Below are 13,873 nucleotides of genomic sequence, written 5' to 3' on the forward strand. Positions count from 1 at the left end.
CACAAGAAGCAGAAGGTTCATAAATGAGACCCCTTCTCTGAGCAGAGTAGGTTAGAGCCCCAGGCTCCAGTGCCTGTTAGGGTCAGTCCCCCCGGCTTAGTTACTGGCCTAGTTCTACCCAAAAGGAGAGCCAGGATTAACTACTGTACACTGCAATCCCTGGGAATACCATATGGATACACATTAACACATTAATTCATGGATGCAACATCAAGGATTGCAAATAAGTGTGCACCGACGTAAAGTGTACAAAACAATCAGGCCTGAACTCTCCGTTATATGTGTTGCACCACAGGGGTTAATGAATGGTTAATAACTGTATAACTTTGTTCTTTAATCGCTTGTTTGTGGTTCTGATTTACATGTTTTAGTAAAACAAAGAGTTTGGAATTCACCCTCATTATAAATCCAGCAAGTGTGCCATCTTTACTCTGTACCAGGCTGTTAAAGGAACCCAATACTTTGCCAGGCTGCCCAGAAGGTAACAGGTTATTTGGTACAGTAAGTTGTGGTCATTTCTCTCTCGTTGATGTGCTGAGTATTACTGTACATTTATCTAATAGTAAGTGCACCCTGCTTTTTTTTTACTTCAATGGGGATGGACTAAGTAGTATTTTAATTGTAACCCAATTTCCTGGTTTCAAAAAGCCTTTATATAAGTTATAAGGATGCACCGAATCCTTCGAAAAAGATTTGGCCGAATACCGAACCGAATCCGAACCCGAATTTGCATATGTAAATTAGGGGTGGGAAGGGGAAATCATTTTTTACTTCCTTGTTTTGTGACAAAAAGTCAGGCGATTTCTCTCCCTGTCCCTAATTTGCATATGCAAATTAGGATTCAGTTCGGCCGGGCAGAAGGATTCTGGCGAATCCGAATCCTGCTGAAAAAGGCCGAATCCCGAACCGAATCCTGGATTCGGTGCATCCCTAATAAGTTACCCTGGTAGGGTTGTAATATTCATGACTACAGAACAAGGATTCAAATTTTCCAGTTGAAATGATTCGTGACAAATGAGAAACCAGCAAAGATTTGCTCATTTTGAGAGCTCGCCATATTATCTGACTTTCTGTAGATGGCCAGCTTTAGTTTGCCAGTCCTGATGCCCCATTGTAAACAACTATAAAGGGGCCCTGCTCATGCCCATATCCCACAAGTATCCGAGATGGAACATTCATGGTATAAGGACATGAGCAGGCCCAATTGTGGCCCCACACAGCAAGGTTGTCCTAACAATGATGTATCTACTCACCAATATACACAGGGGAGTTACTTGATTTGACATTTTCATCAAGGTAAGTCACTCCGAGGGTGTAGAGGGGTGTAGCCCCAATGCCATGAAGGAACTGGCCTAACATGAAAACAAACCTATAGTTGGAAAGACTAAAGAAACTTTCTGTAAGCTGCTGAGTGTGGTTGGAATGACATCCTTCTGCATCAGAGGAGAAGTTGGTTTCATAGGAATCAGTAGTGAAGTGGGGTAATGCAAATATAAACGAGCCGATGCCCATAATAAAGACGCCCCATCCCAGCCAGCGAGGTTTATGCCCGTTTCCTCCGAAATAGCTGACGAATGTCAAGAATAGACAAGCCGCAATGTCGTAGGAGCTTGCAATCAGTCCACTGTGGTAACTGCGTAGGTCGAATCTCCGTTCGATCGTAGTGATGACGGTGTTGAGAAAGCCATTTACTGTCATCCCTTGGAGGAAAGAAGCTGCACACAAAAAGACTAACACACCTTTGGAATTATTGAAAACCTGAAGGCACTGTGGTGTTAGTAACCCCCAGCCACATTTATTCTCCCGTTCCGAGGGCACAAATTTGATTTCACGTGCGTCGCTCTCCAGAGGTTTCTTCTTGGGTGTAACATTATTATTATGGGGTTCATATGATTCTGGAGAACTTTTTGGCTCAAGTGTTTCCGGTTCAGACTGCTCTTTGGATTCAGAGGTTTCAAATTCATTGTCACTGACACCATGAAGAAGCTCTTGCTTGGAGTGAAAACAGCTGTCCGTGTTCATATTATGTGGCATTGTGTGCAACACGTCCAACTTTAATAATCCTTATGGAATTGTCCAGAAGTGAAGTAGAAAATGGTGCAGACTCTATGGAAATTGGTCAGATAAACGTTATTAATGGGAGAAGACACAGTGAATACAAGTTATCTGCTGCGCACTATAACAACACAAGGCCTCCTACAAACATTGCTGTTTTATCATTATATAGTGAGTAAAGCACCCCCTCTTGTAAAATATAAGGATATTATAAGTTACAGGTCATGGAACTCCGAAGTGACTTCTAATATCCTCATACAGGGGGTACTTTATTTATTATAATACACAACGTTCAGTGAATCAAGTGACAGAAATGACATCACTAAGCTCCGTTTATATAGTGAACAAAGTAACCCCTCTTGTAAAATATAAGGATATTATGGGGCACATTTACTTAGCTCGAGTGAAGGATTAGAAGGAAAAAAGTTTTTTTTGGCTACTTCGACCATCGAATTGGCTACTTTGACCTTCAACTACGAATCGAACGATAGTCGAAGTACTGTCTCTTTAAAAAAAACTTAGACTACCTACATTGCCACCTAAAACCTACCGAGCACCAATGTTAGCCTATGGGGAAGGTCCCCATTGGATTAAAATCCTTCGATCAAACGATTTTTTCTTCGATCGTTCGTTTGAACGAAATGCGGTAAATCCTTCGACTTCGATATTCGAAGGATTTAACTTCGATGGTGGAATATCGAGGGTTAATTAACCCTCGATATTCGACCCATAGTAAATGTGCCCCTATAAGTTACAGAGGAGTTCCATGACCATATAAAAACACAAGACTGAATGTCTGAATACACAAGTTTCAGTGAGTCATGTGATAGAAATCACCATTTATAAGGATATCATTTACAAGATTTTGATAGCTTTTGTGTATTATATAGTGAATAAAGTACCCCCTCTAGTAAAATATAAGGATATTATAAGTTACCGAGGAGTTTCATGGCCGACTGTTTTTATACAGGTCATGGAACTCCGAGGTAACTTCTAATATCCTCATATTTTGCAACTGGGGGTACTTTATTTATTATAATACACAAGTTTTAGTGAGTCATGTGACAGAAATGACATCAGAACTCACCGTTTCTAACTGATGACATCAGAACTCACCGTTTATAAGGATATCATTTACAAGATATTCATAGCTTTTGTGTATTATAAGGATATATAAGATATTCATGGCTCTTGTGTATTATATAAAAATACAGTATGAAATATACCTCCAGTATTACAGAAGAAAGACAGACGTTTATACAGGTATGAGATCTGTTATCCAGAAAGCTCCTAACTACAGAAAGGCTGCATCACATAGACTCCATTTTATCCAAATAATCCAATTTTTTTAGATGATTCCCCTTTTCTCTGTAATAATAAAACAGTAGCTTGTACTTGATCCCAACTAAGATATAATTAATCCTTATTGGAGGCAAAACCAGCCTATTGGGTTTATTTAATGTTTATATGATTTTCTAGTAGACTTAAAGGGGTTGTTCACCTTCCAAACACTTTTTTCAATTCAATTGTTTTCAGATTGTTCCCCAGAAATAAAGACTTTTTTCAATTACTTGACTGAGTCTGGCAGTTCAGTAATTCCGGTGCAGACTCTAAACTGTTCCAATTTTGCAACATTTAGTTGATCCATTTCTCAGCAGCATCTCTGGAGTATCAGCAACTATTGTATCAACTCTAACAGCTGCCTGTAATGAAACTCTGGGATTCTGCTTAGCAGGGACAAAGATAAGAATCATAGCAACTAAATGTATCCATTTAGAACAGTTTACAGGGTCGGCGACCCCCCCCCTCCCAAGGCTGCTTCAGAAAGTGAAAAAAGACACTTGACACTTCAGTAATAGAAAAAGGGTCACAAATAGAAAGTCGTTGGAAAAAGTCATTATTTCTGGTGAACTATCTGAAAACAACTAGTTGTTTGAAGGTGAACAACCCGTCTAAGGTATAAAGATACAAATGAAGGAAAGATCTATTATCTGGGAAAACCCAGAGCATTCTGGAGAACAGGTCCCCTACCTTTACTCCATAAAACTCCTGCAAGGCTGTTACCGTCTCTTCCGGCATGTGTGAAGCCCCCGAACACTACGATAACCCTGGGAAGACTTTGCATCTATGCTCCAGTGAGAGATCATTTACTTTAAAAAGAGAATAAAGCTAAATTGTGCAGTGGGACCATCTGCAACAAATTACAAATGGCTGACTTTGCTTTGCCGTTTCCTTTGCAAGGATATTACCGATGAGCCTTTTTATATCTTTCATTTCCTCCTGATCTGCAGTAAATTCGGGGGCAGGCTCTGCTATCTAGAGCGGAAACCTCAATGCTAACAAGGCGGCAGCAGGTGTCTGACTGTCAGTAACCTCAGGAGAATGAGACGCTCAGTGCAGGCATGGCGCCACCTAACATGGGGGCTACGGGTGGCACAGTGCCACCTCCCTATCAAAAGAGTTCTTAGTTTGTAACCTATTTGTTAAGCAAGAGTAAAAGATTCCTCTGTTCTAAATGTATTCTCTGCAGGGAGAAGAATCTGCAAGGCACTGTGCTGCATGTGCGTCATACACCAGCCATTATTCTCCAATGCTTTGTCCTGATTTCCACTCATTACTGTGCCCACATACCGTATTGCTTTTATTCCTACGGAAACCATATTAAGCAGGATATGAAAGCAGCATTACCGCAGCCGTCCAGAGGAAGGGAGACAGCAGATGCACAGAGAAAATCTGAATCAATTTGGCATTGGGTGGGTGTGTTATTAACCCCTAGCAATCCTTTGTGAACAAGGCTCAGCCTCGCTGCGGCAGAGTTAAAGCCACAGGGAATCTGACTAAATGCTGATACAGGAAAGAGCTCAGGATATAACCCTAGACGTGCCAGTAAGAACACTGAAGAAATGGGCAAGAGCACTCTATTAACCTCAGACATGCCATTAAGATCACTGAAGAAATGAACAATGAGCATTCTATTAACCCCACACATGCTAGCAGGAGTGGATAGACAGAGATCACAAAATACCACAAAGTTTTCTTCTTTGCTACTGTTTGCATGCTGCCTGTCTCTCTCTCACCCTTCCTCTGCCTACTTGTTAAAGATGGCCATGCCTTTAATTTGTTTCTTTTCGAGGGCTGTTTAGGGTGCAGTGAGCTGTGGGTGTCGGCGGCAGGTGGGCCACCCCCCTGGACTGATGCCCATTTTTATTTTTCCCAGTATCCTGGTGGGCCAGTCCTATCCTGCACAGACCAAGTTCAATGACACTTCACCTGAAAAGGGTAATTACTGATTCTTTGTATATTGTAAAACAGAGAATATTAGAAGTCACTGAGGGGCTGTTCTGTGAACAAATAAAGGCACAAGGCTGCAGGCTGAGTTATACAGGGAATTCTGAGTATCACTCATGTATTATAATGGATAATGTACCCCCTACTTTAAATGATAAGGATATTAGAAGTCACTGAGGAGTTCTATGACCATATAAAGGCACAAGGCTGCAGGCCGAGTTATACAGGGAACACTGAGTATCACTCATGTATTATAAGGGATAATGTACCCCCTACTGTAAATGATAAGGATATTAGAAGTCACTGAGGAGTTCTATGACCATATAAAGGCACAAGGCTGCAGACTGAGTTATACAGGGAACTCTGAGTATCACTCATGTATTATAAGGGCTAATGTACCTCCTACTGTAAATGATAAGGATATTAGAAGTCACTGAGGGGTTGTTCTGTGACCACATAAAGGCACAAGGCTGCAGGCTGAGTTATACAGGGAACTCTGAGTATCACTCATGTATTATAAGGGATAATGTACCCCCTACTGTAAATTACAAGGATATAAGAAGTCTGGCTAGCAAATGACTCAAACCTGGGAATAAAAATGGCACTGGGGCCCAGGGACTTGTTGCTACACTGACTTCGCCCATGTACCCCTGCAGGACAGATGGGGACAAAGCTGAGGGCTTATAGAGAACCAGGGGTTGTGTTTATACTGCATAGATGTGTTGTACGGCCTCTTGCACACAACATCTCTAAGCAGCGCAGACTTTAAACTGGGGTTGAATTTGTGCTGGTTCTTATTTCCCCTTAAAGGATAACTACACCTTAAAAATGAATATGGATAAAAATGACATATATTTTATATACTGAACTTATTGCACGAGGCTAAAGTTTCAGCTTGTCAATAGCAGCAATGATCCAGGACTTCAAACTTGTCACAGGGGGTCACCATCTTGGAAAGTGTCTGTGACACTCACATGCTCAGTGGGCTCTGAGCAGCTGTTGAGAAGCTAAGCTTAGGGCTCGTCACTAATTATCCAGCAGAAAATGAGGTTGGTCTGTAATATAAGCTGATGCTACAGGTTTGCTGATTATTAAATTCTGATGCTAATTGCACTGGTTTCTGTGCTGCCATGTAGTAATTATCTGTATTAATTACTAGCCTTATATTGTGACATTTCTATTCTATGTGTACTGCATATTGTGAGTGGGTCTCTAAACTCAGTAAGTGACAGCAGCACAGAGCATGTGCAGTGAATCAGCAGAAAAGAAGATGGGGAGCTACTGGGGCATCTTTGGAGACACAGATCTTTACTGCTAAAGGGCTATGGTTGCCTTGGGCTGGTACAGAAGCACAAAACATCATGTACATTTCTATCTACTTCTTTAATTAAGCTTTAGTTCTCCTTTAAGTTTGTACTGCGATGGCTTTATAAACTGTTCTTTCTTTATGTAGCACTACAGTAAATATACAAAAAAAAACGAGTACGTGATTCAGCCCTTGTTGCTTCTCAAAGGAAAAAGATCAGAGTTGTCTTGTGATGGATATAAAACTCCCCAGTGCTTGTACAGTCAACCGTGTAAAAGTTCACAAAGTTCACTGAAACTGCCCCACTCGCTTCATGACTCACGTTTATTTCTTAAAAAACCCCAGAGCAGCACCTTTATTCATTGAGGTTGTAAATGACTGACATGGTATAATTAGAAATCCCAATCAATAATACCGCCCAAGAATGTTGTTTAGAGTTCATAATCTCTACATGTTACAATAGAAAACCGCTCCGGAACAATGAAAGCATTTGCTTATACTTATACTTGTATTACGGAGATAATGCTATGGCATTACGTGGAATTATTATATAATCCTTTCACTGTGTGGATTAGGAGGGGAGATGTGTACTGTAGGAGTCAGTGGCAATACAGTATCATATTATTTCAGCAGAAACATAACAATGTAACTGTCATTTTGTGAATGCCATGCAAATAACCAACTGCTGGAACTTCCTTTACCCATAGATAGAGAGAGAGAGAGAGAGAGAGAGAGAGAGAGAGAGAGAGACGGAGAGAGATAAATAGATAGATGAGAGAGAGAGAGTGAGCAAGAAATAGATAGATGAGAGAGAGAGAGAGAGAGAGAGAGAGATAGATAGATGGATATATGGATGGATAGATAGATGGATGGATGATAGATAGATAGATATATGGATGGATGGATAGATGGGGAGAGAGAGAAAGAGAGAGAGAGAGAGAGATATGGATGGATAGATAGATAGATGGATATATGGATGGATAGATAGATAGATAGATAGATAGATAGATAGATGATAGATAGATAGATAGATAGATAGATAGATAGATAGATAGATAGATAGATAGATAGATGGATATATGGATGGATGGATAGATAGATAGATAGATAGATAGATAGATAGATAGATAGATAGATAGATATATGGATGGATAGATAGAGAGAGAGAGAGAGATATGGATGGATAGATAGATAGAGAGAGAGAGAAAGAGAGAGAGCGAGAGAGAGAGAGAGAGAGAGAGAGAGATAGATAGATAGATAGATAGATAGATAGATAGATAGATGGATATATGGATAGATAGATAGATGGATGGATAGGTAGGTAGGTAGATAGATAGATAGCTGATAGATAGGTAGGTAGATAGATATCTGATAGATAGATGATAGATAGATAATAGATAGATATAGATGATTGATAGATTTTTTTGATACTCTAATACAAGTACAATATTCCATTGAGTGACATCTGTTATGTTGCCTGCATATACAGGGGTGCTTCGCCAATGAGGCGAGTTGAGGCTGTCACCTCAGGCGGCAGAGCCCCACTAGGTACCAGGGGCAGCAAAAATGCTGCTCCTGGTACTATAAGAGCGAATTTCCGGGCGAGGGGGGGCAGCAGCAACTGCTGCTGCCTCAGGCGGCAGAGGGGCCAGGATTGCCCCTGTGCATATACACACGTCTGCAGCCCTTGCAAATTAATCAGCAAGAACTCAACTACAGACATAGCAGAAATAATTGAAAATGCCCCATGGATAGGAATACAGTAGCAAAAATAATTACAGCAATTAAAGATATTTATTAGGACATGTTTAGCCTAACGCGCTTTGTACCAACTGGGCGGTGGTGGAGGTATAGGGGGCACTGAGTGATAAGCAGCTTCAATATAAGTTTATGAAAGATGTATTCTTCCCAAAGATTAGGGGGCACTATTGTGCCTATTAAAGGGGTGGTCCATCTTTAATCTAGAAGGAAAGCCCTATTTACTTGGAGGTGCCAAAAGTTAGGCACCCCCGAGTCATTGTATCTACTTACCTGAAACCCTGGGCTGGTGCTCCTATCAGGAGAAAACTGCACTGGTTTGAATGATTTTAAACGATTGATTGAAGGATTTTTATTCGATCAAAAAAAAAACTTAGAAAAGTGCTGGGGAAGGTCCCCATAGGCTAACATTGCACCTCGGTAAGTTTAAAGTGGCGAAGTATGAAGTCAAAGTTTTTTTTAAAGAGACAGTACTTCGACTATCGAATGGTGGAACGATTTTTACTTCAAATCATTCGATTCGATTGAATGGTCGAAGTTCCAAAAAAAAATACTTCGAAATTTGAATATTTTTTCATTCAAATTATTCACTTGAGCTTAGTAAATGTGCCCCTTGGGTCAAATATCGAGGGTTAATAAAGCCTCGAATTCGACCCTCGAAGTAAAAACCTACGAATATCGAATTCTAAGGATTTACCGCAAATCCTACGATCGAACGATGGAAGGATTTTAATCGATCGATCGAACGATTTTCCTTCGATCAAAAAAACCTTAGAAAAGTGCTGGGGAAGGTCCCCATAGGCTAACATTGCACCTCGGTAGGTTTAAAGTGGCAAAGTTTTTTTTAAAGAGACAGTACTTCGACTATCGAATAGTCGAACAATTTTTACTTCGAATCGTTCAAATCATTCGATACGATTGAATTTGACCAATTCGATGGTCGAAGTTCCCAAAAAAATATATTTTAATATTTTTCCATTCAAATTATTCACTCGAGCTTAGTAAATGTGCCCCTTGGGTCGAATATCGAGGGTTAATAAAGCCTCGAATTTGACCCTCGAAGGAAAATCGTACGAATTCGAAGGATTTACCGCAAATCCTACGATCGAACGATGGAAGGATTTTAATCGATCGATCGAAAACGATTTTCCTTCGATCAAAAAAAGGTGCTGGGGAAGGACCCCATAGGCTAACATTGCACCTCAGTAGGTTTAAAATGGCAAAGTTTTTTTTTTTAAAGAGACAGTACTTCGGCCATCGAATGTCGAATAGTCGAACGATTTTTACTTCAAATCGAAGTCGTAGTCGAAGGTTGTAGTAGCATATTCGATGGTCGAAGTACCCAAAAAAAACCTTTGAAATTTGAGCTTAGTAAATGTGCCCCTAAGTGTCACAAATCTATTATAATATAACACGTCTGAGTATTATATCCGCGCTCCTGCACGCAGTAACCCATGGCAACGAATCACAATTTAAATGTCATTATTCTTCCTGCAACTGCCAGATTACAGTTCATCGCTGATCGGTTGCTACGGGTTATTGCCAAGAGCCAATGGGCGCAGTTGTGAGCTCAGGGGAGAGTGAAGGGGGAGCAGACGCCTGTCGCACGCGCTCACAACAGCCTCATGCCGTTACCTGCCCCGGAAGAATGACGGGATTGATCTCTCCAGGCCGGGATCCCCAGTCTTGTCTCGCTGTCCGCTCCGCTACCCTATTGACAGCTCCTTTTCATTCACCCACAGGTCGTGTCTCTGCGAGCCAATCAGAAATGGCAATAACCAGCGTTGCAGTCGTTCAGCCAATCCGTAGTGGCCTTGGGCGGGATATCGTGCCTCTCATTCCCCTCACAATGGATGGGAGCGAGCCCTGAGCTGGTACCAGGGCAGGACCCAGCGGTGACATTAAACTACAACTCTCTTTACGTCATTGCCAGGCGTAGCTCTTTCACAAATGTAAAAGCACATAGTGTTTACAGCTCCTCCTTAAATGGAGGTAAAGTCCATATTCAGCTGAAAGACGGGGGTGGTTTTGGAAATGGAAGTGCCCGTGCAGTCTTGTATCTATCTGTCAACGCCTTTATGTTATAAAGTCATATCGCCATTTGAGTACAGTTTACATGTGTAGGAGTGCGAGTCGAATTTAGACTTTAGGTGAAGGGGGGGGCTAATATCTCAAGAAATAGGCGGGAAAGGGGTCACGTGGGGCCAGTGCTGCGCAGGACAGGTAAGACGTCAAAATGGGGCTAGAGATGTCCTTTTTTTATATAAAGCAAACCCTGTCAATAACTTCGGCATGAAGTAGAGTTTTTTATATTTTCAACAATATCTAATAATAGAGCCATCAAAACCCATCTGGCTCCCTCTACCACAGGTGAAGCAACAGTGTTGGGCTTCCTGTGAGGTAATGTCATGATTATTGGCTACCACTCAGGGCCGTTTTAAGGCTTTGGTGGGCCCTGGCCAAAGAGTCAACTAGTGGGACCCCATACCCCAGAAAATGTTTTAAACCGGTCCTGCCTCCCCATGTTTCCTCCCTCCATCTTCTGTGCGTCCTCTCCCTCCCTCCATCTTCCTCCCTGTATGCGTCCAGGCCCGGACTGGCAATCTGTGGGTTCTGGCAAATGCCAGAGGGGCTGCTATAAGGTTCCATAGAAAGTCAGTATTTAGTGGGCTGGTGGGGGCTGTTTGGGCCTCTGTGTCCCTGAAATGCCAGGGCCTATTTTAATTCTCAGTCCGGACCTTTATGCGTCCCCTCCCTCCCTCCCTGTGTGCGTCCCCTCCCTCCACCTTCCTCCCTGTGTGCGTCTTCTCCCTCCCTCCCTGTGTGCATCCCCTCTCTCCCTCCCTCCCTGTGTGCGTCCCCTCCCTCACTCCATCTTTCTCCCTGTGTGCGTCCCCTCCCTGTTTGTGTCCCCTCCCTCCTGTGTGCGTGTGTGCGTCTCCTCCCTCCATCTTCCTCCCTGTATGCGTCCCCTCCCTCCAGTGGCGGAACTACCATGGGAGCAGGGGGTGCGATTGGGCCAGGGCGATTTCCTCCCGCAGAGGCCTATTTCCGGCCAGATAATCTTGTACGGAGGGGGGGCCCAGCTGCACGTCCCCCCCAGTTACGTTACTGCCTCCCTCCCTATGTGCGTCCCCGCCCTCCATCTTCCTCCTGTGTCCCCAAACTGCGTCTCGCCCCACCCCCTCTATTTTTTCAGCACAGTGGGCCCTGGGCAGACGCCCCTTAACTTGCATTGTTAAAGCGGCCCTGACACCACTGTAACTACTGGACCTACCCCCTCAAATAGACCCACAAAAACAAAGTAGTGCTGCACAAACACTCTCACCGCTTTTTGTAGCGTCGGTTGCCGGCTGTGACTCTGTCTGCTCAAGTCTAGTCTATATTCAAGAAGACTAGCAGCACTCCAATTAAGTGAAAAAATTTAAATTTTATTCGTGCCTCATGTTTCACGCTTATCTAGTCCTTTATCAAGCCCTGGCTTGTTAGATTGATCAAGGCTTGATAAAGGACTGGATAAGCTTGAAACGTGAGGCACGTATAAAATTTCAATTTTTTCACTTAATCTGAGTGCTGCTGAAATACCTACTTGAATACCCCCTCAAATAGTGACACCACTCACTTTTACTTTAAAAATATGTGTCTTATTTACACAATAGCTTGACTGGCTACCAATATTAACAGTACCGTGCCCTACAGCAACGTCATTAAGGGCTTGTTCACCTCCAAAACGCCTGTTTTCAGATCATTCGCTAGAAATACCTTTTCCAATGACTTGCTATTTGTGACCCTTTTTTCTAATACTGAAGTGGAAAGTTTCATTTTTGTGTCTTTCTAAAGCAGCTTTGGGAAGGGGGGTCATAAACTCTTAAGGGGCAAATTTATTAAAGGGCAAAGTGACTAATGTTAGCAAAAATTCGCCAGTGTGACGTCATTTCAGTACTTTGACGATTTACTAACGGTCGTCGGCGTAACTTCACTAGCGAAGGAGATAGACTCTAGTGGTACTTTGCTCCCTAACGCCATGTGAATTTGCACTCTGGCGAATGGACATAACCATGCAAATTCACTAAGATGTGGATTTTACTGAATGTTACCTCTTGCGCCAGACTTGCTTTTGCCACCTCAGACCAGGTGAAGTGCAGAGACGTAACTAGAGGGGGGCGGGCCCTGGCGCGGGACGTGCATCCGGGCCCGCCCCCCTCCGTTCGGTCGGAAACAGTCGCATTTCCGATTTACGAGCGGCGTGCGAGCTGCCGCCGGGGCCCCGAGGGGGTGCGGGCCCTGGCCCAATCGCACCCCCTGCTCCCCCGGTAGTTACGCCACTGGTGAAGTGCAATAGAGTAGATAGGACTGCCTCAAAATTTTTCTAAGTCCCAAAAAACGCTGGTGTCTTTTCATTTTTTCAGGGTGATAGGCTAAAAAGAGAGTTAATGTTTTTTTTTGGGGGGTAACCGGCTTCCCCCCTACATTTCCTAACATATGGCACATAAACGATACACTGGGCTCATGTGTAGGGCAATATAACAGCTCTATTTTATTTTATTAAGGTTCCCTGGGCTTGTGTAGTGTAATGTATTTGCTGCAACATATACGTCTATTCAACTTTAACTTCCCACTGTATGAAAATTAGGCGACGCTAGCGCAACTTCGCTTCGCTTGGCGCAGTAACGCTAGTGCAACTTCGCCAGAGTTCGGTGCCCTGGAAGCAACTTCGGATTGTAGTGAGTTAGCGTTGTCCTGGTGAATCAACGCCTGGCGAAGTGTTGTGCTGTGAGCGAAGGCGTCGCTGGCGAATTTTCGGAGGTTAGTTAATTTGCCCCTAAGGGGGTTATTTTTTAAAGTCTGCATGCAAAAAACTCGAAAAATTCTATTTTTTTTTTACTATTAGTGGGAAAAATTCCATTTTTTTTTACTTTGTAGTGGGAGAAAAATAAAATTTTTTGAGATTTATTATACCCCCAGGATGGAAAAAGTCTGAATCCAAAAATCCTCCAATGGGAGAGGTCCCTATCTTGTTTGGAGGTTTCTGTGGTCTGCGCTGGATTTAGCCCGAAAATCTGACTATTTTGGGCAAAAATTCTGACTTTTTGAATAGCCAGAAAAAAAACGCACAATGATTTTTGCTCAATTGTATAGAGTTTGTCCCCAATCCAATTAAATTGTGCTTTTTTTAAATAAGGTCCAATAATGGGTTTCAGTTTGGCCAGACTTTTTTTAATTTAAATACTGCCTTTAATGAAACCCAGGGATTCTGCTCAGCAGGGACAAAGATAGGAACTATATCGATTAGAACATTTAGGGCCTTATTGATCAAAATCCAAGTTTTGTGAGTATTTAAATTAAAAAAAAGTCTAACCAAATGCCCGCACCTTTGGTTGGGGATAACATTTTTACCCACCCCTTTAAAGTCAGCTGTTAGAATTGATACAATAGTTGCTAATACTCCAGAGATGCTGCTGAGAA

The 13,873-nt window shown here is 42.5% G+C and overlaps 1 protein-coding gene across 3 annotated transcripts in view; it reads right to left on the bottom strand.

Annotated features, from left to right (window-relative positions):
• Positions 1-10,328, bottom strand: part of slco4a1.L (solute carrier organic anion transporter family member 4A1 L homeolog) — a 34,016-nt gene extending 23,688 nt beyond the window's left edge. The window contains exons 1-2 of one of the 3 annotated variants that reach the window (XM_018234965.2): positions 10,043-10,328; positions 1,254-2,106 (exon numbers count right to left, since the gene is read on the bottom strand). In XM_018234965.2, coding sequence (XP_018090454.1) covers positions 1,254-2,034 — 781 coding nt within the window. In that variant the 5' untranslated portion in view covers positions 2,035-2,106; positions 10,043-10,328. Of the gene's footprint in view, positions 1-1,253; positions 2,107-4,086; positions 4,637-10,042 lie in introns of those variants that run through there. The other 2 variants (XM_041576525.1, XM_041576524.1) reach the window with 2 other exon arrangements.
• Positions 10,329-13,873: the final 3,545 nt, after the last annotated feature.

Source organism: Xenopus laevis, chromosome 9_10L, assembly GCF_017654675.1.
Source record: "Xenopus laevis strain J_2021 chromosome 9_10L, Xenopus_laevis_v10.1, whole genome shotgun sequence".
Taxonomy (NCBI): domain Eukaryota; kingdom Metazoa; phylum Chordata; class Amphibia; order Anura; family Pipidae; genus Xenopus; species Xenopus laevis.